This window comes from Myotis myotis, unplaced genomic scaffold, assembly GCF_014108235.1.
Source record: "Myotis myotis isolate mMyoMyo1 unplaced genomic scaffold, mMyoMyo1.p scaffold_m19_p_19, whole genome shotgun sequence".
Classification (NCBI taxonomy): Eukaryota; Metazoa; Chordata; class Mammalia; order Chiroptera; family Vespertilionidae; genus Myotis; species Myotis myotis.
The window spans coordinates 31562466-31590333 of NW_023416323.1; the positions used below are offsets into that span (position 1 = coordinate 31562466).

At 44.5% G+C, this 27868-nt stretch overlaps 1 protein-coding gene across 3 annotated transcripts; it reads left to right on the plus strand.

The window, feature by feature from the left end:
• The first annotated feature begins 2414 nt into the window (after positions 1–2414).
• DYNC1LI2 (dynein cytoplasmic 1 light intermediate chain 2) lies at positions 2415–25893 on the plus strand. Of its 3 annotated transcripts, XM_036345606.1 has the most exons (13): positions 2415–2571; positions 2738–2811; positions 5049–5165; positions 10877–11107; positions 14158–14327; positions 15433–15526; positions 16440–16575; positions 18639–18750; positions 19208–19267; positions 20284–20325; positions 20715–20832; positions 21638–21754; positions 22912–25893. In XM_036345606.1, exons 1-13 carry the CDS (start codon positions 2465–2467, stop codon positions 23010–23012), a joined length of 1479 nt encoding a protein of 492 aa, XP_036201499.1. In that variant the 5' UTR covers positions 2415–2464; the 3' UTR covers positions 23013–25893. The 3 variants fall into 3 exon arrangements, with proteins under 3 accessions (XP_036201499.1, XP_036201500.1, XP_036201501.1); XM_036345607.1 differs by lacking the exon at positions 20284–20325; XM_036345608.1 differs by lacking the exon at positions 10877–11107.
• The last annotated feature ends 1975 nt before the right edge of the window (positions 25894–27868 follow it).

A 27868-nucleotide genomic window follows, 5' to 3' on the forward strand; every position in this document is an offset into this window, starting at 1 on the left:
TTTACCCTAACCCTTGGCTAATCTTTGGTTAGCATAAGCTGCTTTCCTCCTCTAAAATGGAGATATCTATAATAATAGAATTGTAATATGCTAATTAGACCAGACGTCCTTCCAGATGACCTTCCAGAGGAAGCTGGGGCTGCCCAGGTCCTAGGTGTCGGCTGGTAGCCAGAAGGAAGCCCAGGTCCCGGGGGCCTGCCAATGGCCGGAGGGAAGCCTGGGTCCCAGGTGCTGGAGGGAAGCTGGTACCGGCAGCTGGGGGAAGGAAGGCCTACTCTTGCATGAATTTTGTGCACCAGGCCTCTAGTTTGTTAATAAATTAATAAAAGGAAAGCTAAAAAATAATGACATATTTGGGATTTTAATAATGACAGGCCCTTAAAAATTTATATATATATGCAAGGTAGTTAGTTGAACAAACTGGCAGGGCAATTTACAACAGATACCTCCCTAGAGATAACATCTAGACCTCAGTTGTATTTCAGCTGCAGGCTCAGAAAAGCAGCAAAACCACGTGGATGACACCAGGACCAGCTGCAATGACTAATGACCCCTTGCCCTGACACTGACCAATCAGTGGAGACCACAACCCTGAAGGAGCATGCCTAGAAAACTGATGAATATTCTGCTGAAACACACCCTTGAGACCTCCCCTAATATTCCCGCCTGCAAGAAAGAGATGAAACCCTCAAGATAAAGGACCCAGTGCTTGCTTGCTCTCTGGGGAGCAGCCCCCACCATTCTGTTTCCCTTCCCTCTCTTCATTCCCCAAAGGCACGTATCCTAAATTCTAAAGGACCACATGAGACTTGCAACCAGGGGAGCATTGTGCAAGAGCAGCTCATCCCAGGCTAACCCCTTAACCCAGGGGTGGGCAAACTTTTTGACTCGAGGGCCACAATGGGTTCTTAAACTGGACCGGAGGGCCAGAACAAAAGCATGGATGGAGTGTTTGTGTGAACTAATATAAATTCAAAGTAAACATCATTACATAAAAGGGTATGGTCTTTTTTTTTTTTTAGTTTTTCATTTCAAACGGGCTGGATCCGGCCCGTGGGCCGTAGTTTGCCCACGGCTGCCTTAACCTGTTCCCCAGTATCCCTTTTCTCTGACTTCCCAGAGAGCTAAGGCTCTCCTGTTGCTTCTTCGATGCTAAGCCCTTCCTTGTTTTACTGTCCCCAGCTTTCATAAATGTTCCCTCATGTCACCTGGACTCCTGTTGTGAAGTCAAGAACCCTCACACTAACGGCCAGCTTTAGGCAGACCCCCTGGCCCCCCAAGGGTCAGGTCCCCTTTCCTGTAACATGTCCATTTGTTGGATCCTATAATCCAGTTGGCAGAGCCAGGACCAGAATCCTACCCATCTGAAACCCAGGTAGGTGGCTGCTTTTCTGCTATATCCCACTTCCTTGTGATATTTAGAAACACCTTGTAAAGTGAGCCTGTTTCCACAGCACATAGCAGGAGTCCTCAGGTGGTGGCCACACCTAAATTTAAGTTTGATAGGTAAAATGTATTTTTTCTCTCCTTTTCTTCCATTATCCTCTTCGTTCCCCTTTCTCTTCCCCATCCCTTCCCTTTTCACATCTCTTCCTTTTTCTACCCCCCTCCCCACCCCCAAGAAAGGAAATGAAAGCCGCCAAATGCTGGCTTCCTGATATTTTTTAACCTGTTTATGAAGTAAACTCAAGTGTATTGTCAACTGCGGTGAAGAATACCACCTCACAATCTTAATAGGGTCAGTGAAGGAGGGGGCGAAAGAAGGGATATTTATGTATTTATGAGAATTGGAGGTCTGGTTTAAGGCTCATCTTTCCATGCGGGGTTTGATTAGGATTAGGCAAAGTCCTGATATAACTGGTCAGTATCTGTGAATAAGATGGCAAGGACCCGGACGCTATCTTCTAGCGTGGAGTTCTTCGGCGGGTTTCTTAAGCTTTGTGAACTTCAGGTTCCTCGTCTGTAAACGGGTTAGATTCGATTCAGGGAGAAAATGTGACCCTGGCACACAAGTAAGAGCTAGGTAAACGGTGCAATGTAGGGATTCGTCTCATTCCAAAACCTGGGCCTCTCGCGTCTGTCCATCGGGCTGCCTCGGCCTCCGACGGCGCGGGGAGCGGCCAGCGCGAGGACCCGGGAGGGTGCTGTTGCACCGCTCGGCCGGCAGAGGCCGCCAGCGCGCCCGGTCCCCGCGGCTCTCGCTCCCGCCGCCGCCTCCCTGCGCAGGGCTGCCCCGGCTGCCGCCTGACCGCCGCCCGCCTCCCGCCAGCGGAGCGGCCTCACGACCCGTGGGAGCCTGTGGGCATCGCGTTCCAGGCGGCGCCCGGCCGGCGACGCGGATCTGCAGGGCAGGCGACGCGAGGAGCGGCGAAGGAGCCGGCGGGCGGCGGGCGCCCCGGCCAGGGTCCTCGCGGGTCCTCGGCGGGCCCGGGGGAGGGCCCTCTTTGTGGCTGCAGTTGGCAAGATGGCGCCGGTGGGGGTGGAGAAGAAGGTGCTGCTGGGCCCCAACGGGCCCGCGGTGGCGGCCGCCGGCGACCTGACCAGCGAGGAAGAGGAGGGCCAGAGCCTCTGGTGAGTCCGCGAGACGGCCGGGCTGGGTCTGCCTGGCCGGGGAGGGCGCGGCCGGGCGGGGAGCCGACCGGGCTGGGCCGGACCGTCGGACCGACGGACGGGCCCTCCGGCGCCGGGGAGGTCCAGGCGGGTGCCGGGACTGACCGCTTTGCCGTTGTCCCCGCAGGTCCTCGATCCTGAGCGAGGTGTCCACCCGCGCCAGGTCCAAGCTGCCGTCTGGCAAGAACATCCTGGTGTTCGGTGAGCGCCGGCGGCGGGGCGTTGCCCGGGGAGCCGGGGTGGGGAGGCGGGCGCCCCTCCCACGGGTCCCCGCTGGCCTCTCCTGCCGCCTGCCCGCAGCCTGCCTCGCCCGGGGGCCTGGAGCCCCAGGCTGGACAGCCGGGGAGTGGCCCGGCCCCCCGCCCGAGGCTGGGGGTTGCCGCCTTTGCAGAGCCCGGTGATGCTGGCATGGCTGGCATGGGGAGGCCCGATGTATTCCTTAGTCACTTGGCCGCAGCATCAACGGGTTCCTCCAAATGTTCCCGACTCCCGCGCTCGCAACCTCACCTCCAGGTTCACCAGACGTGAGCGGGGAGTGAGGGAGTACGCGAGGAAGTCAGGGGGAGCAGGCGGGGAACAAGGTGACGGGTCGGGCAGATGGTACAGGAGTCGCCCCCCGATTTCCATGCGAAGTTAGTTGAAGGGACTCTGCACGGAACAGCTGGCCTCGGAGACTTCGCTGCCTTATTCCAGCCCTCGCTGCTGGGTTACCGGGGTCAGGGCCCTGAACGTCTCTGGTTTCCGTCTCATCCTGCAAGTGAGGGAGTTGGACGGGGTTCGCTCATAGGGCAAAAACCCACTTGTTGAGTGGGAGCTGTGGGCTGGCACCGGGCAGCACAGAGAGCTGTCAGACAGGACAAGGGTCTCTGTCCGGGGAGACACAGATGTGTTGGTGATTGATTGCCCTCTACCAGCGAGGCCTAGGCAGATTCTTGTGGGAGCATCACACTGCTTGGTGCTGTTTTGAAAGAGGGTGATTTGTGATTTTGGGGGGTCAGGTGTTTTGAAGGATAAGTGTCACCATGCAGGGGCGCAGAGGTGACCAGAAGGTGTGGGGGCCCCTGGCCGGTTTGGCTCAGTGGATGGAGCGTCAGCCTGGGAACTGAAAGGTCCAGGTTCGATTCCTTGTCAGGGGCACATGCCCGGGGTTGTGGGCTCGGTCCCCAGTGGGGGGCTTGCAGGAGGCAGCCGATCAATGGTTCTCTCTCTTCGTTGGTGTTTCTATCTCTCTGTCCCTCTTCCTTCCTCTCTGAAATCATTAAAAATATATTTTTTAAAAAAGTGTGGGGGTTTGGGAGCTTTCGGAAGTTGTTTGTGTGAGATGACTGCTGTGGTGTATTGGGGGTAGATTGTGGAAGGCTGAGGAGCTGATGCTTTTCTCCTGGAGGCCTCTGATTGTCAAGGACCTTTTATTTCACCTCCTTCCCTCCCTTAATCCTGGTGGGAATCCCTTCAAGGAAGGGAGCAGACGGTCTTCTGGAGGTGAGGACCATTGCACTGGATGAGAGAGGACCCTTAGAGATCTTCAAGAAGTGGGGCATCAGGGCCCTAGATCTGGGCTGTAGAAAGGGAATTCTGGCAGCCGAGCAGCAGGTGGCTCACCGTGAGCAGGTACTCGAGTCAGGCTGACAGTACCTGCTGGGTACCACGCGGTCCAGATGGAGGGCCTGAGTAAGGTAGTGGCGTTGGGGATGGGGAAGGAGACCTTTGATCTGTGGAATGCCTTTCAGTTAGTTCTCCTGTAGGTTCATATTATTAAATCCCAGGGGTGCCTAGTGATATTCCTTGGTGGTGGTGGTTCTTGATGTTTAAGGTTTGTTTTTTGGAGGGGAGTGGTTGTTAGTTGGCTGGAGGGGGGTGAGGAAGTGCTTGATAATTACTGAGATTGTGCTTAAGAGTTTTGCGTAGGTCTGTAATTATTTTCATTAGTTTCCTAGCCATCAGGATGCTTATGAAAGAGATATACTAAAATGAAAAGTGAAGAATAGCTTCCGTTCTTCATCATTGTGACGCACAGGATCAGACTTTTTTTTTAGTTCGGAGTTCCTGTGTTTTAAGGTTAATTATATTTGGAAGATTTCTTGCTTTTCTTGTGATAAAAGTTTATTTTGTGAGCAACTAGCTCCACCTTTTACTTTCAGTTCTCCAAATGCATGTCTTATAAATTGTAGATAGGGCCTGCACCTGCTCTAGCCCTTCCCTTGTAAAATAAGGACAACTGCAATAGAATGTCATTTTAGATGTTGGGATTTGCCGCCTTTATCACCCCTCCCCACACCAACCACTCTTAAAGCAAAGCCTGCTTTGTTTATGAATGCAGGTGAGAGACCTCAATAGCAGGCTTTGCAGGAAATTCATAGTTCTTCATGTGAATGTCAAGACTCCTCATCCCTGCCTACAGTAAACAGTACACTTTGTCTTATACCCATTATTTGTAGGTGAAGATGGTTCTGGGAAAACAACCCTCATGACTAAACTACAAGGAGCTGAGCATGGCAAAAAAGGAAGAGGCCTAGAGTATCTCTACCTCAGCGTCCATGACGAGGACCGCGATGGTGAGTGAAGCGTTGGTCCGTGGTGAGGGTTGCATGCAGGGCTCTGACACCTTGGTTGCAGCTCCTGCAACATGGCTAGGCATTCTCGATTTTCTGTTTAGTTCTGTCAGCCAGTGGTCAACGCCAACAGGAATCCCCAGTTTGTGGTGTGGTGAAGAAGGAAACTTTATTTAGTGCAAAAAAGCTCAATTGTGAAAACAGCACAGCTACAGAACAGCTTAATAGTGTTAACATCTCAGTGAGGGAGCAGCGCCTAGCTTTGAGGAAGCCTTGGGGCAAGGCCTCTCTTTCACTAGGCAGCTTGGCTCTGCTCCACCTGCTCCTGTTTGCTCTGCTCTGCTCTAGTGAAACATCTTCAGTGGGAAACACAGTCTTCTGTCTTCAGTAAAAAGGGAAGTGCACTTCCCAAGGTAGAGGGAAGCTGACTTATAGACAGAAGTCCCTGTCCCTAGACCCTGATTGGTCAGTGAAGATGCTGATGGGGATTTAGTTGTGTAGCTCCTACTGAACTGGGGAAGTTTCAGCCCTATTGGCTCTTACAGGATTCCAGGGACGCCTCTGTAAGGGCTGGCTCAGATGGCAGAAACAGTGCAGAAAGGCAGTCAGTGTAGGAGGCAGGCAGCTTGGTGCAGGCTTCTCCCTGAAGCCTGGTTTGCATGAGAGGCCCCGGTTTAGAAATGGCTGTTAGGCCCTGTTTTTTTGTGTGTTTTTTTTAATTTGAGCCCAGTAGCCACCAGGAACCCTTCTTAGTAGGTATATTCTTTCTTGGAGAATAATTCACGGGGAATCGATGAAGTGTATGTCTTTATAGGACTTGACTCACTTTTCTTTTTAGAGTATGTTATTGAAAATGGGGAATAGGGCTGTCAGCTGCTGCTCTGGGTAACCCTCACTTACAAGGAGACACTGAAGGTAGTTCCAGATGTACATAAAGGTAATAAGATGTTTTTAAAAGCTCTGGACTTTTCTATGAGAGAAATGCATGGCAGACTGATCCATTGTTACTCTGCCTGGTTCTAGTGGAGGATCTGAAATGGGTGTGGTTCAGAATGTAATAGTTCAACAAATATTCACAGGAGACTCTTCTGAGTCTCTTTGTGACAGTGTAAAAATGCTAATTTCCTGTGTTTCTTTCAGTGGAAGGAATAGGAGCTCATATGTGATAATATTCTCTTTTAAGTCTTCATCTTGAGAATGTGGATAGTAATAGTTTCTACCTACAGAGTAGTTGGGTTGATTAATAATGCATGGTAAGCACTCTTATAAGGATTAGATATCATTTTACCATTTGAAAAAGTATATATTTATATTGATTTCAGTGAGGAAGGGAGAGGAAGAGAGAGAGAGAAACAATGATCGGCTGCCTCCTGCATGTGTCCTATTGGGGATCAAACCCGAAATGTGGGCATGTATCCTTGGCTGGAATCGAACCTGGGACCTTTCAGTCTGCAGGCCAACACTCTATCCACTGAGCCAAACCAGCTAGGACTCATAATTCTTTCTTGTAAGTATAATTATGAGCTGGATTGGAGTAATGTTTTTTGGTTACCATTACTCAGTTGCCTCCTTTATAAACTTAGGCTTTAGGGTTGGGGCCATGGGGAGATGGTATAGGAGTCACTCCTGTACTGTTATTTAATGGCTCTAAAATAAATAATTATTGGTGTCTAAGTCTTTTTATTTATAGGAAAGTTATGTAGTTAAGGATGAAATATAGTCATTAAATTACTTTTTTTATACATATATTTTTATTGATTTCAGAGAGGAAGGGAGAGGGAGAGAGAGATAGAAACATCATTGATGAGAGAGAATCGTTGATCGGCTGCCTCCTGTACGCCCCCTACTGGGGATTGAGCCTGTAGCCTGGGCATGTACTCTGACCAAGAATCAAACTGTGACCTCCTGGTTCATAGGTCGATGCTCAACCACTGAACCACACCAGCTGGGCTAAATTACTTTCTTTATGTTTTCCTTTACTCATTTAAACAGTAAGGATCATGATATAAGGGCGATTATATTTAAGAGGGCAGATCTCACCACCTCTGGCCCTCCATTTCCTTATTGCTAAAATGAAGAAACTGGACTCAGGTCCTTTCCAGTATGATAATTCTTTGATCTCCAAGAGTCATTATTAATAAGAGGGCTCGGGTAAGGATTGTTTGTTAAAGCTTGGAGAACTGCGCTGTATTAATGTAACTTACTGGTAATCTTAGAACTCCAGGGACTTTATTCCTCCTCCTCCCCGGTTTCCTTTGCCATGCTGAAAATTCCCTGAAGGATGTGAAAGAAGGTAGAAGGTAGACCTGGTGCTGAGGATTCTTGTGTAAAAAGGACAGAGACATTCAGGTGCCATTTAGGCCGAATGGAATCGGCGTGAGTAGAGCAACTGAGCCAGGCCTAGAGGGTCTCATGTGTCTGAGTCTTTTGCTTCCTGTCTTTGTTGGGTAGCATGGTTATTGTGAAAAGAAATTGGGCATTGGAGCCACACAGAACCGGTTCAGAAACCCATATAGTCACTAGTTGTGACTGACTGAACCACTCTGCACCTGTTTCCTCATTTTTAGAATTGGTTAATACATGTTTTGTAGGTTGACAGGATGAGAGGTGGTATGTATCACATGTAGCTCAGAGCTTAAGACACAGTGGTATCTATAGTGCCTTTTGAAAAACATGGTGTAGATACTTGGTGACTCTAAGGCGTCCTGTTTCAAGATGGCACAAGCATATTTCATGCCAACACATCATATTAACCATATTCATTTGCCTTTGAGTTGAAGTACATGTTAACTTTATTTCAGATTCCTTAAAAACTTTTTGGTCTTTGCATTTATGGGATTTTTTCTAGGCCACCTATTTGCAGGTTCCTCTTTGAATCTGTGGTTAGCTATATATCTTTCAGCTGTAGGCTTTTTATTACTATTATGTGATGAGACTAGGTTATAAATATAGTTTGTTCCTGGTTTGTGGTAGGACATGACATGTCAAAGGACTACTGCCTTCAGGGTTGGGGGCATTTGTTTAACTCCACATGGGATGTGTATGATCTGCATGCATATTGGGTGAGTTACGTGTAGTGGGCAGTGGGAAGAGAGACTGAAAAAAGGAACTGTGCCTGGTAAGGGGCAGGCTTTAAAATCTGTAGCCTTTATATACAAAGCAATATTTTTGAAGGAATTCACATAACCCAGTCCAAAACTGCTATCTAAAATGTATTAGAGTTTTGATACACCTGAAACAAATACAAAATAATATTGAATGTAAACCATAATTGAAAAATAAAATGTATTAGAGTTTTGAAAGTTTAGCTAGATGTAGATACCTTATTATACTGTTGAAATAAAGTCAGGATAATAAGTATTTTTTACAGTATGTTGATTATGCAAAAAAAGGTAGTTAACAGCAGACACATTTTTAAGATGTATGTTGGAATTTATTGGGAAATAACGTGTGTTTTTTTTAAAAAAAATATATTTTATTGATTTTTTACAGAGAGGAAGGGATAGAGATAGAGAGTTAGAAACATCGATGAGAGAGAAACATCGATCAGCTGCCTCCTGCACATCTCCTACTGGGGATGTGCCCGCAACCCAGGTACATGCCCTTGACCGGAATCGAACCCGGGACCTTTCAGTCCGCAGGCCGACACTCTATCCACTGAGCCAAACCGGTTAGGGCGGGAAATAACGTTTAATAACATTGTATTTTGATTGTAGGAGTTCTTCCTCGATGCATTTTTTTTCCCCTCGCACTTTTGAAAATTTTTTTTTTCCTTAAACACGATGACTAAACTTTTTTAAGATATATTATCAATTTGGAGAATTATCTTTATAATTTGGTCATCCAGCTGTGATTTTGGAAATATGTTTCATTAAATGTCAGCACATGCACATTGTGTGAATGTTTTTAACTTTTTATTAATGGAAAACAAAAATTATCTATCTATATATACTCTTCTATATATATATATATAAAAGGCTAACATACGAAGTGTCCCCTCAGGAGTTTGACCAGGAGACCGGGAGTTTGATCGCTCATTATGACATGCGCTGACCGGAGTGGCATGGTACATGGCAGGGTTCTGAGGGAGCGAGGGAAGGAGGAGGCGGGGAACCACATGGTGGTGGCACGTGGGTGGTGAAGGAAGGGGGAGGCGGGGAACCTGATCGGCCCTGATCGCTGGCCAGGCCTAGGCACCCTAACCCTGCAAGAATTTTGTGCACTGGACCTCTAGTATAAAATATAGAGAGAGACTAGTATGGACCCCAGTTTACTTATCATTTGTCTTCAATAGTTACCAGTTCTTGATGAATTTTATTTTAACTACTAGAGGCCTGGGGCACAGATTGTGCAGTGGTGGGTTCCCTCGGCCTAACCTGCAGGGATCGGGCTGAAACCCTCTCTCTGACATCCCCCGAGGGGTCCCAGGTTGCATGGGGCGGTTCTCAGGTGACACCCCCCGGAATCAAGCTCCCTCTTCTCTGGTTCCACATGTGTCGCCCGAGGACCACAGCTGCCAAGTCACTGCACCTCAGCAGCCCCTGCGTTAAGTGTCTGCCCCCTGGTGGTCATTGCGCGTCATAGCTACCGGCCAGATGGTCGCTTAGGTTTCTACCTAGAATAATAAAAGCATAAAATGCTAATTAGACCAGACAGTTGAACAACCTTCCAGACGAAGCTGTGGCTGCGAGGGTCAAGCCCCTTGCATGAATTTCATGCATTGGGCCTCTAGTATATATAGATTATTCTCACCCTTTTCTTTCTTCACTTCAAATTGGATTATTATGAACCAAATTTCAGGCGTGTCATTACATCTGCAAATACTTCCATATGTATGTCTAAAAGATAAGGATTTTAGCCCTAGCTGGTTTGGCTCAGTGGATAAAGCGTTGGCCTGCGGACCAAAGGGTCCCAGGTTCGATTTCATTCATGGTACATACTGTGGTTACAGGCTCCTCCCTGGCCCAAGCCCTGGTCAGGGCACATGCAGGAGGCAACTAATCGATGTATTTCTCTCACATTGATATTTTTCTCTTTCTTTCCCTCTCTCTTTTACTCTCTCTAAGAATCAATGGAAAAATATCCTCAGATGAGGATTAAAAATGTAAAAAAAAAAAAAGGATTTTTAAAAATGACCATATTGTTGTATCAAAAATAATTGTAATTCTTTAAATCATCAGGTATCCAGTGATTCACATCTCAAAATATATAAGTAATGATTTTATCTTAGCATTTAAATACAAAGGTGTCCTGTCTCTTTGGCACCCTTTGTAATATGTGAACCTACTGCTTAGTGTGACTGACACAAAAAAAAGTGTGTTTAACCACAGGCTCAGCAGCTTAGCTTGCTCCCTCACAGATTGCTGATGTTTTAAGGAGAATAGGTTATTTAGACTATGGAACAATTGACCAGTAGCCTTTATTTATTAGTATCTTTTAATTCTTATTGAAAGCTAAGGTGTGGAATCTTTTTATAACGTGGACACAATAAGTTAGAGTAGTTTAAAAAGTTTAAAGTTTAGACAGGTCCCTAGGCATCTTGACCAAGAGTTGCTGTCCCCTGAGCACTTGGGCCTTTTCTGGTTAAGCATCTGTTTGTGTTCTGTGTGGAATTTTGTGACTGTCACCTTCCAGTTGTTTTCTGGTGTGGCTCTTCTTTCAGCTGTGCTGGTGGTCATTATCAGGTAGTAACTTAGCTTCACTTCCTTTCTTAGATCACACACGCTGTAACGTGTGGATTCTGGATGGAGACCTATACCACAAAGGCCTGCTGAAGTTTGCAGTTTCTGCTGAATCCTTGCCGGAGACCCTGGTCATTTTTGTTGCAGACATGTCTAGGCCTTGGGCTGTGATGGAATCTCTGCAGAAATGGGCTAGTGTTTTACGTGAGCACATAGATAAAATGAAGATTCCACCAGAAGAAATGAGGGAGCTGGAACGGAAGTGTAAGTAAAATAAGGTTTTCTTAATGGGAAAATTCAGTAGTCTCTTTGGGTGGTTCCAACCACCTTTCTTTTGACAATGTCGAGAGGCTGCAAAGCTTCCCTTGCAGAGTGTTTGTGTTTTGTTTGCACCACTACAGTTGCTCCTGTAAAACCAGTCAAAAAGTAGTCAAAGCAGCCCTGGCCGGCACGGTTCAGTGGTTAGAGCATCGGCCCATGCACCAGAGGTCACAGGTTCGATTCCAGGCAAGGGCCTGTGCCTGGCTTGTGGGTTCATTCCCCGCTCCCAGTTGGGTGTGTGCGGGAGGCAACCAACTGATGTGTCTCTCTCACATCAATATTTGTCTCTCTTTCTCCCTTCTTCCCCCCCTTCCACTCTCTAAAAATTAGTGGAAAAAATATCCTCAGTTGAGGTTTAAAAAAAGTATTTAAAGCAGTTTTTATATCAAGTGTCACAGTTGAAGAATATTAATGAACCAACATTTTGTATTATCTTCATTGGTTTTCTTGTAAAATAAGGGTTTCCCTCCCCCACCCCCACCCCCCAAAATGTGATCAGTTTTGTGCATCTTTTTATATTTCTATTACTCTCTGCCTGCAGAGTTAGCATCAGTGGTATGGGGACTTACTGTGATCCCTGCAGCTTGAGTCCTTTGCCTGGGATTCCATTGAGGCCCGGTGGACCCTCTTATTGGCAGGCTCAAAGGAAGCCCACAAGACACATCTTTCACTCCTACCTTAGTTCATTTTGGGATCCAGCAAATATGATTTTAGTTCATATAAATAGGAAGGATGTTTTTTGTCATTAAAACGAAAGGCTATTTTAAAACTAAGGATATCCCAGTCCTTTTGAGAACAAAGAACTTTCAAATTAAAGGAAGTTTTTTTTTTCTCTCTTTAATGTGGTTCAGAAGCTTGTTTTTCTTTTCCCTTGCTTCTGTGCAGTTACATCAGCTTCTGTCCACTTGCCAGGAAAATGGGAGGGGCAGGGGCAGGGACTGGAGCTGTGGTGGCTGCGGCGGCAGCAGCAGTCTTGGCCAAGGCAGGCTTGGCTCAGCTTGGCTTATTTCCACAGGATGACATCATTCCCTTTAGTGAATTAATGAGGGCTTCTGGGGCATGGCACACGGGATCTTCACACTTCCTGGCAGAAGGGTTCAGAATGTTGGTGTGCTTTTCAAATGGTATTTCTGGCTATGTGTCTTCCTGTCATAACTTCCCAACTTGCTCCTGTCCCACATTAGCTTAAATAAGGAGTTTTGCATCTAATCTTTGGTTTGCTGTGTTTATGTGTGCTGCAGTGATTGGTATGCAGCTCAGCTCATCTGTCTCCAGCCACTGACCTTTCTAGATAAAGCCTCTTTTCCCCCTGAAATAGAGATCCTAAAGACAACTTAACTTCTCAGAATAATTCTGAGGCTGAAAAGCAGTTTTTCTTTCACTGCATGTTTAACATTGTGCCTAGATTAGTGGGTTAATGTACTAACGAATTCAGTTTCCAAACCTGTTTTCTTAGAGTTATATGTAACTTTGTAGATTTGTTAAGACAGAAAAAAAAAAAAAATAGAGATCGAGCCAAGGATATTGTTCCTTCCAGACAGGGAAAGTGTCCTTCTTGTGTCAGGTCTGGTCTAGGTGTTGGGGGTGCATACAGCAGACTAGATGCCTGTTCCTTAGGAGCTTGTGTTCCCGTGACAGTGACACACTAAATTTTGTGTTCTTAGTCGATGATGTCTGTCACTTAGGATTCAGCTGCATGTGACACAAAACCCAAAGTAACAGTGGCTTAAACAAGACTGAGGTTTATTTCTCTCTCATGTAAATGAAATCCAGAGGTAGGCAGGTCAGGCCTGGAAAGCAGCTCTAAGAAGACAGGTCAAGGACCCTGGTTCCTTTTGGCTTTTTGCTTTGTCATCTCGAGGGTGTGGTTCTCTTCCTCTTGACAGCTAGAGCTCTAACCCTCACATCCCTGTTCCAGACAGCAGGATGGAGGAAGAGGAAAGAAGGGCTGAAGGACTCGTGCCTGTAGTCTATGTGGCCATGTGTTCTAAGTATCAGGGTTTGATTCATTTATAAGGAAGAAGAAGAGAGAGGACACTGGAAGGCAACAAGTAATTGCTGGAACCAGTCCATGCCTCATGACTCTGGTCAATCTTCTGAGGACCTCTCTTGTGTTCACCACCCCTCCTCTGCATGTGAAGGAGTATCTTTGTTACTGCTGGTTTTGGGTTACATTTTAATAAAGCAGTTGTCTATCCTTTTGCTCAGAGGACTCAACGCTTTCCAGATTAATGGGACTTTAGGTGTTATAATTGAATGAGCGAAGGGTTGCTACCCAACCTAGTTTCCAATCCAGCACCAGTCTTCTGCCTGCTGAGTTTGGAAAGCTGTTCCATGGCCAGCCACTGTCTTGCAGAATTAGGTTCTCCATTGGTCCTGAATCTGTGGCCGCCGTTTGGCTGCAGGACCCACCTGAGCGAGGGGAAGGGCAGAGCAAACCCCCAGAGCCACCAGAAGATTGTGCTTGTGTGTAGATTAGTCTTTCCTGCTTTATGCCTGGGGGTTCCCTTGCTTATCAAGTAGAGCAGAGGTGGGGAACTTTCTGCCAAGGGCTATTTGGATTTTTTTTTCTTAAATATATTTTTTATTGATTTCAGAGAGCAAGGGAGAAGGGGAGAGAGAAACATCAATGATGAGAGAGAATCATTGATCGGCTGCCTCCTGCACACATGCACAGGGGATTGAGCCCACAACCTGGGCATGTGCCCTGATGCGGAATTGAACTGGTGGCCTCTTGGTTCATGGGTCGATGCTCAACTGCTGAGCTTCACCGGCCAGGCCAGGGGAATGTTTTTGCTGTTCTGAAGTTATAATGCTCAAACTGAATTGGCATTTTGTATCATCGTCCCCAAATCCCTAATATTGCAGTAGGGTGCAATTAGGAAATTTGTCACAATTCTTTTTGTTTTGTGCTTGTTCCTACCTTTTTTCAGTGTTCTAAAGCTGGCATGTATCTCTGTGTGTGTAATTTTCTTTTCCTTTTTCACCTATAGTTGTGAAAGATTTTCAAGACTATATTGAACCAGAAGAAGGTTGTCAAGGTTCCCCACAGAGAAGAGGGCCTCTGACCTCGGGTCCTGATGAAGAAAATGTTGCCCTGCCTCTTGGTGACAATGTGCTGACTCATAATCTGGGGATCCCAGTGTTGGTGGTGTGCACAAAGGTGTGTGCCAGGGAGCTGCAAACTTGACTCAATTTGGCCAGTGAACAGTCACCATCTGAAAGAAACTGGGAAGCTTTAATTAGGTGTCTTCCCAAGGGAGAGTTGGGCTAATTCAGGATTCATTAAGGTACATTGAATATGTCAGCATAGAAAATGTCATTTAAACATTGTTGCTGGAAACATGACATAACTCAGTTTGCTCATAGCCTGGGTTGATCTCTCCATGAAGCACTGTCAATTTATTGAGTGATTCAAACTTAGAACTAAAAACAGTTTTCATAAGGCTGTGTAAACCAGTTCATCTAGCCCAAACTAATATTGAAAAATATATATGGAAGAGCAGAATTCTTTTGGGCTTTGGTCTGTAAAGTCTGTTGGACTTGAGATGATTTTCAGAAAGGAACATAAGCCTATGAAAAGACGGAAGGGAACTTGAAATTTCAGTTTCTTTTATCCTGCAGAATGATGAAGTGGGAATAGAAATTAAGTTCAGTTATAGAGTAACAAAGTTGTGTCTCTTACAAAATAAAAAGGAGTGGCTTTAAAACATTTTGAGTTTCAAAAGTACTTCATTCCCAGTCAGAGCCACTGTGTTGCCCAACTATAGGGAGTACCTTTTGCGTCGGGTTCTGCGAGAACGGAGCCCTGTGGAATGTGCAGTGCCCAACCATGCCCAGTAGGCCTGTTTCTTGATATGACCTTGTTTGATTCTTGGAACCTTAGTGAGCTGATCAGGGTTCTTATATTCCCACTTTACAGATATGGAAACTGAGGTCCAGGATAAGAGAAAAAATATTCAGTTGCTTTTTTTCTTTAAAGAATTTTTATATATGTTTTTATTGATTTTAGAGAGGGGGGGAGGAAGAGGGAGAGATAGAAACATCGATTGGCTGCCTCCTGCACACGCCCTTCTGGAGATCGAACTGGCAACCTCTTGATGCATGGATCAATGCTCAACTCCTGAACCACACCGGCTGGGCTGTCCAATTGCCTTTCACTCTTGTCTGTCTAATTAATGCTTGGACTTTTGCCTGTGGCTTTCTTTGGAGCTGTGATACTTTACTCTTGAAGAAGACACTCATTTTTCTTTCTGTCTTCCCTGCAGTGCGATGCCGTGAGTGTCCTGGAGAAGGAGCATGATTACAGGGACGAGCACTTCGACTTTATCCAGTCACATCTACGGAGGTTCTGCCTCCAGTGTATCCTTGGGGTGCTGCTTTGGGGCCCGGGGGCATCTTCAAGGAGATAAGTACTTCCTGAATCCAGAAAGATCCTGCCAGGGAGATAATGTATACATCTTTTTACTAGTTTTGTATATTACTATGTTAGAATTTGAGATTTAGGAATTTTTGCCTATATTTGATCACTTTTATTTTTAATGCTGTATATTTGGTAGGCTTTTATATTTAAGAAGGAAGCTGATGTTTGATTTTATTACCAAGATACTTTTATCATATCTTGGAAAGCTTTTTAAACTTTGCTTCTTTTGCAGAAAGGTTTAATTACCCAACACTATTGTTTTAGATGCTACAAGTGTTTTGTGCTGTCCATGAGAAAGATGCTGTGTCAGTAGTTCCTTGAGTCCAGTATCTATAAAAATCCAATAGCAGTTGGTGCCATAGATCTACTCCCTAGGGTGGGAGTGAGGGATACATTCCTATCACTTCCTTTGGACCCTTTAGCTTGTCCAGCTCAGTAGTGGTTATCAGTACATGTAGGTACCCATCTCATAAACGTGCTTAATGATAAACTTAATCACATGTGAGCATCTGCGTGGGAAAGAATCTATACCTTGGATATCCTGAGGGTGTTTTCCTGGGCTAGCTTCAGAGCTATTAACTCGACTGCTAAGACGCAATCTTAATGGGTCAGAAAACAAGTTTACATGTTAAAAAAGGAACTGCATGGCCCACTAGCAACATACTCTTTACTTTTGACCTGGTTTGTCTGCTGTTATTATCCTTTCAGTTTTTTAAAATTTCAACGCTTTTCTATTGATTATGTATTAATCAAAAACTGGTCAACCTATGGGTAGTATTGTGAGGATTGTGCTTGTGTGTGTTTGCTTCTGTTTCCTGTAGTAAATTGATTTTCCTTAAGCAGATTGCTTAGATGGAGCTGCCTTGATTTACACATCAGTGAAGGAAGAAAAAAACCTCGACTTGTTGTATAAGTACATCGTTCATAAAACGTATGGTTTCCACTTTACCACGCCTGCCTTAGTTGTGGAAAAGGATGCAGTTTTTATGTGAGTTCTTTGTAGGTGATGCTTTCAAATTCTTCACTGTACATTTGCTCTTTACTTTTTATCTTTCCAAGTAAGGTGCCTTCTGTCTTACACAGCCAGCTTTCTGCGGCCTTGGGGCAAGGTGCTTGGGCTGGACCTCACAGGTGATAGGTACACCCACATTTCCCTCTCCGCTCCTTCCCAGATTACTTGCCGTTCTGCCTCCAGTCTGAGAGAAGTGGGTAGCATGAGGTCACGAGTGCTGCCTTCCGTCCTTGAGAGCAAGTTGCCAAAACTGAAGCCAGCCATTTTTGCCACTTATTGTCTACTCTGGTAAAATACTAGCCGAGGGAGGGAGTTGAAGTAGAGGGAATTGGCGCTTTGGGGATCCTGAATGTTCTCTGTCGAAGCATCTGGTTTCTCTCTGGTCATCAGCAGGCATCCCTGTCAGCATGGGCTTCGGCTGTACTGCCTGCTTAGTGTGTTTCCAGCATTTCACATTTTGGGAGCCCCTGGGCAGGGATTTGGGTACCTGTTTGCCCGAGTTTGTGTCTTTCACTCACTGGAGAATGATAATGCTGTGGATGCATAAATAAATGTTGAAGCTGTGGTCTCTGAGAGGACTTATGCCATTGATCAATGTTTTTAGTCTTAGATATTCTCTTGACTTAAAAAAGAATTACAGGATATTCAGCAAATACTGAGCACTTTGTAGGTACCTGGGATCTATGCTGAGTACACAGAAATGAATGAGAGGTGGTCCCTGCACATGGCACACACACACACACACAGCCAAGGAGAGGTAGGGGAGTAGCGGGATAGTGGAGACAGTGCAGCAGGGAAGGCAGAGAGAGTGATGCTAGAAGGATGAGTGGTGTGGGCCAGGCAGGCCAGAAAGAATGGAGGAGCAGGAGGGACAGTCTATGAGAAGACTGAAGGTGTGAAAGCCAAGAGCTCGGGACTGAATGGATTGCCTCCTAAACATTCAGGGAGAACCTCACTTGGGCTGTTTGTAGACAGCAAACCTAGAGGCTTGGACTGATATTAGAGAGTTGTCTAAAGCAGCCAGTGGCACAAGTGCAGAGCAGTATGTATTTGGAGTCAGCCAGTGCCCAGACCACACATGACCCCAGGGAGCAGGAGGAGCAGGGAGACTGGCTGGGTTTGGGGCTGGTTTGGAGTGGAGAAGTATCTTGCAGCTTCTGAAGGCTGCATGGGTCATGGCGGTATCTTGATCACGCCTTGCCCCTTTGCACTTTGGGTCCTCTAGGTAGTTGCCTTTTGGGGAGCTGATGACGTCAGCAGAGCAATTTGGGTGCAGACCCCTGGCTAAGCACTTTCTTGGTTTTAGAGCTGTGGAGCAGGAATTGAATGGAGAGTGAGAGGCCTGTGAGACCAATCAGTCACCATCTTTTAGAACTTCTAAAGTTCAAATGTAGGACATTTTAAACTTGCTCCTTTAGGAAAGTCTGTTGGCTATGGCTTAACCTAATGGATCCTGGGTACCATCTTGCCCTGTGGTGTCAAGCTGGGCAGCATCCATGTAAGACTCTTTGTGTCCCTTTGGTTTGAGCCCAGGATAGTGCAGGTCGTGGTTCTCCTCTTGGCTCCAGGGTAGATTTTCCCAAACCAGTAAAATGTATGAACCAATCCATAAGAAACTTGTCAGAAAGAAGAGTTCTCAGAGAAACAGCTCACAGGAGAGGTGCCTGCATGCCAAAGAGAAACAGTCCCATCCTGAGCTGTGGCCTCTATGCTGGTCTCAGCATTCTCTCCTCTTAGAACAGGGCTCCATTGTGTCCTTGCTCTTCTGGATGGAGGTGTGGGAAGGCTCTGAACACTTGCTGTGGGTCAGCATGTGTAATCAGTAAGATCCCAGCAGGGCCTACAGTGTTGATCTGATGAGTTATACCTGCAGTAAATTTTGGCTTGTCTACTGAAAGTTGCAAGCCAACCCAGCAACTGGAGACGAGATTTTGTGGGAAAGGAACTCATCCAGGAGTCCTGTCTAACCCAGAGTGTGCTCTGTACACTATAAGGCAGTCCTAGGAAAAACAAGTCAATCCCTTTTTTTTTGCCTTTAGACCTGCTGGTTGGGACAATGAAAAGAAAATAGCCATTTTACATGAAAATTTCACAACTGTGAAGCCAGAAGATGCATATGAAGACTTTATCATGAAACCTCCTGTGAGGAAGGTACCCATATCAATCACTAAGGGTTACAGGTATTTTTTTAATAGGAAAAGAAACCTATAAAGAATCAGGTTTTACACATTAACCGATCCAGGGGGTAGTAATCCAAGGGCTTTAGAAGAAAAAATCTTTAGATGAAGTGTGGTATTACGCAGGTGGATTCGGGTGGGGCATGAGTGATGCAGTGGGGTTGACGTTTCCCCTTAGGTCCTGACAGTACCTCCACCACCTCTGAACTACTTAGTTGATCCCTTGCTCCTAGGAGGTGTTAGAACCTACCAGACTTTTACAAAGTCACTTGGCCACATGCCACGGCTGGTCTCAGAAAGTCTCAGCAGGGATACTGCCCATACCCATGTGGAGACCCTAGCCCAAGATTCTCCTTTCAGCATGAATTTTGATAGTAGTTCAGATGTTCTTTACCTCTGACCACAAATGAGTGTGTCTCTTCCCTTCACAGCTGGTCCATGACAAAGAGTTGGCAGCAGAGGATGAGCAGGTGTTCCTAATGAAGCAGCAGGTAAGACCAGTGAGGCCAGAGCAGAGGCCTTCTCATGAGTGAAATGCCAGTTCCCTGGGGCGAGGTCACCGTCATCAGAGAGCTTCAAAAGGAGTTGCGAGCAGGCCTGTTTCCTTCCATTTCTAGAATTGGTGCAGAGTAGGGGTTAGACCACCTGCCTCAGGGAATCCCTGCCTGCCTTGCAGATTCTACAGTGATGGGCTTAGTTATCTTTTTTTTTTTTTTAAATATATTTTATTGATTTTTCACAGAGAGGAAAGGAGAGGGATAGAGAGTTAGAAACATTGATCAGCTGCCTCCTGCACACCCCCTCCTGGGGATGTGCCTGCAACCAAGGTACATGCCCTTGACCGGAATCGAACCTGGTACCCCTCAGTCCGCAAGCCAACTCTCTATCCACCGAGCCAAACTGGCTAGGGCAGTTATCTTTTTAAGTACTTTTTTTGACTGGAAATGTAGGTTTTCTAGCATAATACTTCCCATGTTGGGCAAGTGCCCTGAACTCACTTTCATTATTTCACATAGCCCTCTACGTCCTTGGGAATAAAGGCAGGTGAGCTGATACACCCATTTTGTAAGTGAGGAAAGTAACTTCCCCAAGCTGACCAGTGAGGCCAGAGCAGAGGCCTTCAGGATGCAAACTCAGTCTCACCTGTTTCACTTGGGCTGTTAGACATGCCACCAGTCTGCTGTTAGACATGACATGTGTAATATGGGTTAGACATGACATGTCTGGTGGAGCAGGCAGGTCAGCAGGGGGTGTTAACAGTTCTTTTGCCAACTGTTCCTCCCTTCTGTGCTCTCCTTGCTTCCTTAGCTTTAAAACTGGTTACTTGGAATATATTTTTTCACCAAATACCAAACTACTCAATTGAAATTTTTTGCATTTAGTGTTAAACCCATGACTTGGTTGTTGTTAATGGCGCCCTCTAGTGGAATACTTGGAAGTGTTTCTCCAGACCTTCAGTGCACTTGGCAGGCCTTGGTTAATGGCCAGTATGTCCCTCTCTTTGCAGTCACTCCTTGCCAAGCAGCCAGCCACGCCCACGAGAGCTTCCGTGAGTACCTTAAACAGAGGGTCAAGGCCCAGTGTCTTGGGTGTCTTCAAATCTTATACCATTATTTGTAAGAGTGTGTGTGGGCTTTTGTATTTTCAAAGGGAATTTGGTCCCCCGAAGGCCTAGGGCCAGGAACATAGTAGGAACTCAGAAAATATCTGAAGAAGGAATACTCTTCTGGGATTTGAGTGAACAGGCTTTGTTATCTTGATACCTCTTCTCTCAGGAGAAACAGGTCTAGAAAGGGACTGAGCTGGGAGCAAACGCCCCGTCCTATCATCCTTCTCCCTAGACTGGAAATACCCTGTAGACTGATGGTTTCATTTTTGGAGTATGTATTTTCTGTTATTTTTATGCCTATGTGTGACTTGGGTTGGTTTTGGACTTAGGAATCCCCTGCACGAGGACCCTCTGGCTCTCCAAGAACTCAGGGCCGGGGAGGGCCAGCCAGCGTGCCTAGTGCCTCCCCAGGCACGTCAGTAAAGAAGCCGGATCCAAACATCAAAAGTATGTATCCTGTGTCTGGAGAGAGGCTTAGTCCTAGGCCTCAGCTCTGTGGGGACTGCGTGGCTGGGTTTGGAAGGTAGAGACTCATGGGCTGTTTTCTTCCCCAAGAAGGGCTGCTTTCCACCTCCCCTCTCTCAAGGGGAGGGGCTTGTGGTTGGCAGCGGCCAAGCCTGTGTTTTTGTTGGGATCGGTGCCCCTTGCACCTGACTTTGTGTAAGATCTCGGTTAAGCAGTGCAGATTCCTTTGGAGAGGAATACAGTATAAGAAGTCACATTAAAATGTGTCTTTTAAGTCCTTAGTTTTGTTTCTTATTATGTTTATTTGATTACCATTTATGAATTGTGGGACTTTTCCCCCTTCACTTCTCTTGTGAAACTCTATTACTTATTAGTTGAAATAGTTCTTTTCCCACTGACTTAGTAATTAATACCCAAAGATGTTGGGTGCAATAAGACCTCAAAACAAAATTTTATTATTGCATATTTGATGGCTGACTTCTATTCTGAATAAGAGCTTTTCACAGCAGCTTTTGACTGTTACGGGATTATAAAACTTTGAGAAACACTGTCTTGTGGACTTGTGGACAGGGAGGTGATGTAAAGCACAGGTTATCTATTGTGCCTCCAAACTGGTGGGAAATCTAAACAGGATTCCACTTATTAATCATGCTGATTTGTATGATTGCTCAGTATCCTAGGAATACAGTAGCCACTACTGGATCATTCCAAGCTGAAAACTAGGTTTTATTTGTTTAATTGAGTTGTCCAGTTTGTGTGATGCTTTTTTTTCTTAATGTTTCCTTAGATAATGCAGCAAGTGAAGGGGTGTTGGCTAGCTTCTTCAACAGTCTGTTGAGTAAAAAAACAGGCTCTCCTGGAAGTCCTGGTGCTGGTGGGGTGCAGAGCACAGCCAAGAAGTCAGGTACTGAAGGACCCTTTGAGACTTACGAGCCTTCTGATTGAGGGGTGTTGGAGGTGGGAGCTGGACAGGAGAGTGATTTCACCTGACCTGCAGACCGAATCAACCTGACCTGCAAACAGCCAAGCAAAGGAAGCACTTCTCTGCTTTATACTGACTATACTTACAGTAGGATTACCTTATTACTGAGCAGGTTTCCTGGGCACATTTATGGTGGGATTAGTGTACATTCAGGTTCTCAGGAACTGACTGTTGGGTGAGTTGAGGTAGTTCCTAACCTATACATGTCCCCTGGTGTAGAAGCTCTGTCCATTGGAGTCATGGTCTAGAGCAGCGGTTCTCAACCTGTGGGTCGCGACCCCTTTGGCGGTCGAACGACCCTTTCACAGGGGTCGCCTAAGATCATCCTGCATATCAGATATTTACATTACGATTCATAACAGTAGAAACATTACAGTTATGAAGTAGCAACGAAAATAATCTTATGGTTGGGTCACAACATGAGGAACTGTATTTAAAGGGCCAGAAGGTTGAGAATCACTGGTCTAGAGTGTACCATTGGCATTTTATTTATTTAATTTCTTGTGATGCTTTACACGGATTTTTGTTTACTGCCCCCCAGTCTTACCATGTGCTGGAGCTGTGAACACACTGTCTCACTGGAGGGTTGTAATTTTTTCCTGCTTAGGAACCTCACCCCCCTCCATCTGTCCTTTATGTCTTTAGAGCAAGTCTATATCTTAGAAGTCTCTGAAACAAATAACCAAGTTCCTTGGGAATTACACATTTTCCCTGGAAGCTTGAGGCCATTTTAAAAGTTCTTGGCTCTTAATTTTCCATTGGCTGTAAGATATGTTAATACAGTGTTTTCCCTAATGGGTGTTTTCGTATCAAAGGATGCCATCAGGGAATCACTCCATCCTCAGGTCAGCCTGGGCCTTCAGGGGCTCCTGAGTTCTTACGGACTCAGAATCTGGTCTGGTGACCCAGGCTATGAGCAGGTATCCCCTCATAGGAAATAGGAATTATTTGGTTGGGGGAACACAGACCTGTGACATTTCGAATAAAGAAGGACTGAATTTAGGTCTGCCTCATAATCATTGTGATGAAAAAGGCTTTTTTCAATAACCCATCATTGCTTTCTTTTTTTTTTTTTAAAGGACAAAAGACTGTGTTGACAAATGTTCAGGAAGAACTGGATAGGATGACTCGAAAACCAGACTCCATGGTAACAAACTCTTCAACAGAAAATGAAGCCTGATCCTCCTTAAAAGTGCATATGTAAAATGACCAAATAACTATGTATATTGATCTGCTAAGACCAGGATTTTTCTGATACGGCACATGCTATCAGTTTTTGGGGGCAGGGGAGATGAACTTAAAAAAAAAAAACTTCATTGGCTTGTCCGAGTGTGAATTGCACATTTAGGAAGGTTATGTGTCAGATCCCTTTGTTAAGGATAACCTTGGACTCGCAGGCATGTTGCTCTCTCGTGGGAAGCAAGTGCAGCCGGGGCTTCATGTGGAGGGGAAGGTAGATGAAAAGAGAGAGAGCCCTCTTTCTTTCAGGGCGGAGCAAATGAGACCAGGAAATCATTGATCAGATGGTTAGTCTGACCAGGTGCGTGCTAGCAAATTCACTTGTTCTTGGGAAGCAGATTAAGTAGCAGAAAGTCCAGGAAACAAAAATGGCTTAAAGGAGGAATGAGAGAAGTGATGGTGGGGGAGCTGAACGTTGAAGGAGGTGAAGGAAGGAGGAGATGAGCAGTGTTAGTAAATACTGTGTGTTCGGTAGAAGTTGAATAATCATTTTTAAGACTTAATATCAGAAGCATTTCCAAACTAAACACTAAGCATAGTGGGAATTAGACTTGTTCTGAATGCATCTTTAATTTATGAAAGATGTGTTAAGTGTGGGTGTGCCTGAGTCAGGTGGAGCTGACACAGGGATGGGGAAGATGGCAGCCTCCCGGGACTCACGTGCTTGGCCGAGGCCATGTTCTCATGGGAGGTGCTGGGCTCCATGCATGTGCACTGTGGGGCAGACAGTCACTGGGATGTGTTTAAAGTCGGCAGTTACAAAATTAGTTTACTTTAAATAGTGTTTTTTTAATAACTCCTGCTCTGTTTTTTAAATTTCAAAAACCTTTTCTTTTTTTTTACTACCACAGGCTGGCCTACAAGTAGAGAATGGGTGACCAGCCTCTCATTTTACTATAATGCAAAGTACTACAGAAAGTTTGAGGGAGGTTTTTAATGTAATTGCACACTGATTAATTGGCTTGCACCAATCCCTGCCTTACTGTCTGTGGAAGCCATCATGTGCAGAAGGGTTTTGTCCTAGCTCCCTGGTCTGATCAGTGCTATGAGATGGACAAACAAATGAATGTTTTATATTGAAAATGAAAATGATATACTTCTTGTTTTGTGTTTTTCATAAAATGAAGCTTTTCGTTTTTTTTTTTTCTTATGGAAATAAGAGTTTCAGGTGTCTCCATTTAGGGCAAATTCATGCACATTATCATGTCACAACACCATTCTGGAAATGACTTCTGTGGATTTGAAATGGCACTTTTAATTTTATACATGATACAGAGCTTTTAAATGCAAACACTACCATTAATTTAATGTCTAAAACATTTGTTGTCAAACCAAGGGAAAAACCACAGTTCATTTATGTGGAGTTTACTTTTTTTATATGAATGTTTATTGTATTGTGTCTGAGCATTACTTCCCTAATGTTATTACTTTTACATACAAGATTTGACTGACCACTAACATAGTACTGGGCATAACTTAATATCCTATGTTATAGAACAAGACTCTCAAACTGTCTTGAATTGCTTTTTTGTAAAGGTCTGAACACTGTTAAGGAGAAAGCTGAGTATTTACTTGCCTTTCTGACAAACATAAAACATGTTTCTTGTGCCAGTTTTATTGTTGAAAATATACTTTTTCACCCTTTTTAAATTCAGGGTTTTTTTTTTTAATGTATTGTGGTTTCCAATTACCAAATTGTCCAGGTAATGACAGTAAACTGACTGTGGAGTGATAGTTGTGGGGTAGTGACCACTAGATGCCCAACAGCTGTGACCACACTAGTGGTGGGGTCACTTAATTCCTCTGTAGTGGCTGGGAGTGGGGCCCAAAAGGAGTGACCTCAGGAACAAGAAAGGATTCCTGGGAAGGCACATGCCTAAGAGGGATATGGAGTGATTTTAAATTTTAAAGCATCATTTTACTTTTCGTTTATTTTATTTTTTTATGATTTAAACTGATAAGCACTTTTGTGTCACTGTAAAATGTACTAAAACCGATGAAATGCTAAGGCACCTGTGTTCTGTGAAGGAGGGTTTCTTGGAGACCACTTTTAATTTCTCATGACAAATGGATGCTACTAGTATCAGAAGAAACTGTTGCATAGTGTCATGTGCTTAGTGGTTGCCAAAGTCTACCAACTTTGGGGAGCTGCAGGGTTCTTTTGGGGAAGTGGGGGGATGGGAGGGTCTTTTTGTTATTTCGGGGCTTTCAAGCATTGGAACCAAAGGCCAAACAATAAACAGCCTTTACTTTTTAAAGTAAAATTCATGTTATTTGCAGAATACACTTGTATGGTAGACTGTTAAATAGAATTTTATGACTATTTATATACATTATAGTGGTTACATCTGCTGTTTGTCTATAAAATGGAAAAATCAAAGAAATAAGCCCAGTTTTGAAGATGTGGCCTTATCGAGGCCATGAGTTATTCTTTCCTAAAAATGCAACGGGTATGCTGCTAGAATTATTTAATTTTGTTTGCACTTTTTTTTTTTTTTCGATTGGCATTTTAAAATCAGTATTTAAATTGAAGACTTTGCGTTTCATTAGTTTTAACAAAGTTGAAAGTGACTGCTCTGTACATCATGACCTTAACAATGTTGATACTGTAAGTGAAAGTTCACTGTTGTCTCTATACTAAGTTTATTGGTGTTTTTCACTTAAAATTAGGACTGCAGATTATTCCCCGAGCAGCCTTGGTCCAGGGGGGTGGCTCTATCCAGATGCAGTATGCAGTCATGTGGAACCTTGCTTTCTAGTGCTGGGAAAGAAGATGTCTCTAATTACTGGCTTCAATAAACATGAATCCAGACTGCTTACAACTTTTGGTGACTTTCTTTATGACAAATCTTCCTATTGGAGATACATTGAATTGTCTGCTCAACATGTGGAGTGTCTGCCCTGTAGCTAAAAATGAATACCTCTCGAAATTCTCAGAAATTTTGTAAAGAAAAAACATTTGAAAGCCATTATTTTGAGGTATGTGGAGTTCCACGTAGTGGGTAAAGCACAGTGGGGTTTGTGAGTTGTCCAACCTATTTTCTTTCCTCTTGGATAAATTTTTGATTGTCTGAATTGGGCTAGGTGATTTTCATTTAACTAATTTAGAAGCCTTGAGGATTCATAGAGGACTTGCAGAGCAACTATATATATCATAATGGGAATAGTAAAATATGTCCAAGAAAATTAGATTCTTTGTATTAGACATCATTGCATTTCTGATTGTTACAGTTTAAGCATGTTGGGTTTGTTCTTTAAAGTTGATTTAGTGTATAGACTTTCTCCCCAACATTTTATTTTGAAAAATTGTAAACCTCCAGAAAAGTTGAAAGAGAAGTATACTGAACTCTAATGTTCTTTTATATAAATTCACCAGTTAGTTAATTATCACATTAGGAATTCTTAAATGGTAATTTTCTTATTTCATCATGCCTTCTACATTTATTAGCTGGCATTCATCTGTAAAGAAGAGTTTTCTTCCCTCTGTCCTTTTGGGTTGTAATTTTTACTATGAATTTGGCTTTATTTTTTAAATTCAAAGTGTTATAATCTAATAACTCAGTATTTTTTATGCTTAGCTTGCCCCAGATTTGAAGAGTGGTGATCTCCTCCAACTAGCTGTGTCTTTTTTTTTTTTAATTGAGATTTAACTCACAACTTCCAATCCACTTTAAAATGTTGATTTCAGGGATTTTTTAGTATATTCACTATGTTGTGTACCCATTACCATTATCAGATTCCAGAACATTTCCATCACCCTCAAAAGAAACCCTATACCTAATAGTCCTAATTCTCCCATCCCCCCATTCCCTGGCCATCACAAATCTCTCTATGGATTTGCCTACTCTGGATATTTTACATAAATGGAGTGATACAATATGTAGCCTTTTTGTGTCTGGCTTCTTTTATTTTAGCACTAGAGGCCTGGTGCACGAAATTCGTGCATGGGTAGGGTCCCTAGGCCTGGCCAGTAATCATGCCCGATCCAGTTCTCCACCTCCCTCCCCACCACCTCCTTCCCTTACTCCCTCAGCGTCGTCATCCCTCCCCACCCCCCTCCCCACTCCCCCACCCGCTCGCTGCCGCTGCTCATCCACCATATTCCGCGCTGGCCCCTGGTGGTCAGTGCACATCATAGTGAGCGATCTAACTCATGGTTGAACTCCCAAGGGGACAATTTTGCATATTAGCCTTTTATTATATAGGAGGATAATGTTTTCCAGGTTTATCCATCTTGTCGCATGTATCAGTAATTTACTCTTTTTTATGGCTGAATAATGTCCCATTGCATGGATAAACCCCTATTTTATCTGTTAATGCACATTTGGGTTTCCAGTTATTGATTATGAATAATGCTTCTATGAACATTCATATATAAGTTTTTATATAAACGTGTTCTTTTGGGAATATATCTAGGAGTGGAATTGCAGTGTCATATGGTAATTCTATGTTGCCTGAAGAACCACTAAACTATTCCATAGCAGCTAAACCACTTTACATTCCCAACAGTAATGTATAAGGGTTTTTTTTTTTTTTTTTTTTAATTGATTTCAGAGAGGAAGGAAGAGAGATAGAGAAACATCAATGATGGGAGAGAATCATTGATTGGCTCCCTCCTGCATGTCCCCTACTGGGGGGGAGGGGATCGAGCCCGCAACCCGGGCATGTGCCCTTGGCTGGAATCGAACCTGGGACCCTTTAGTCTGCAGGCTGATGCTCTATCCACTGAGTCAAACCAGCTAGGGCTGTGTAAGGGTTCTGATTTCTCCGCATCTTAGTCAACACTTGTTTTCTGTT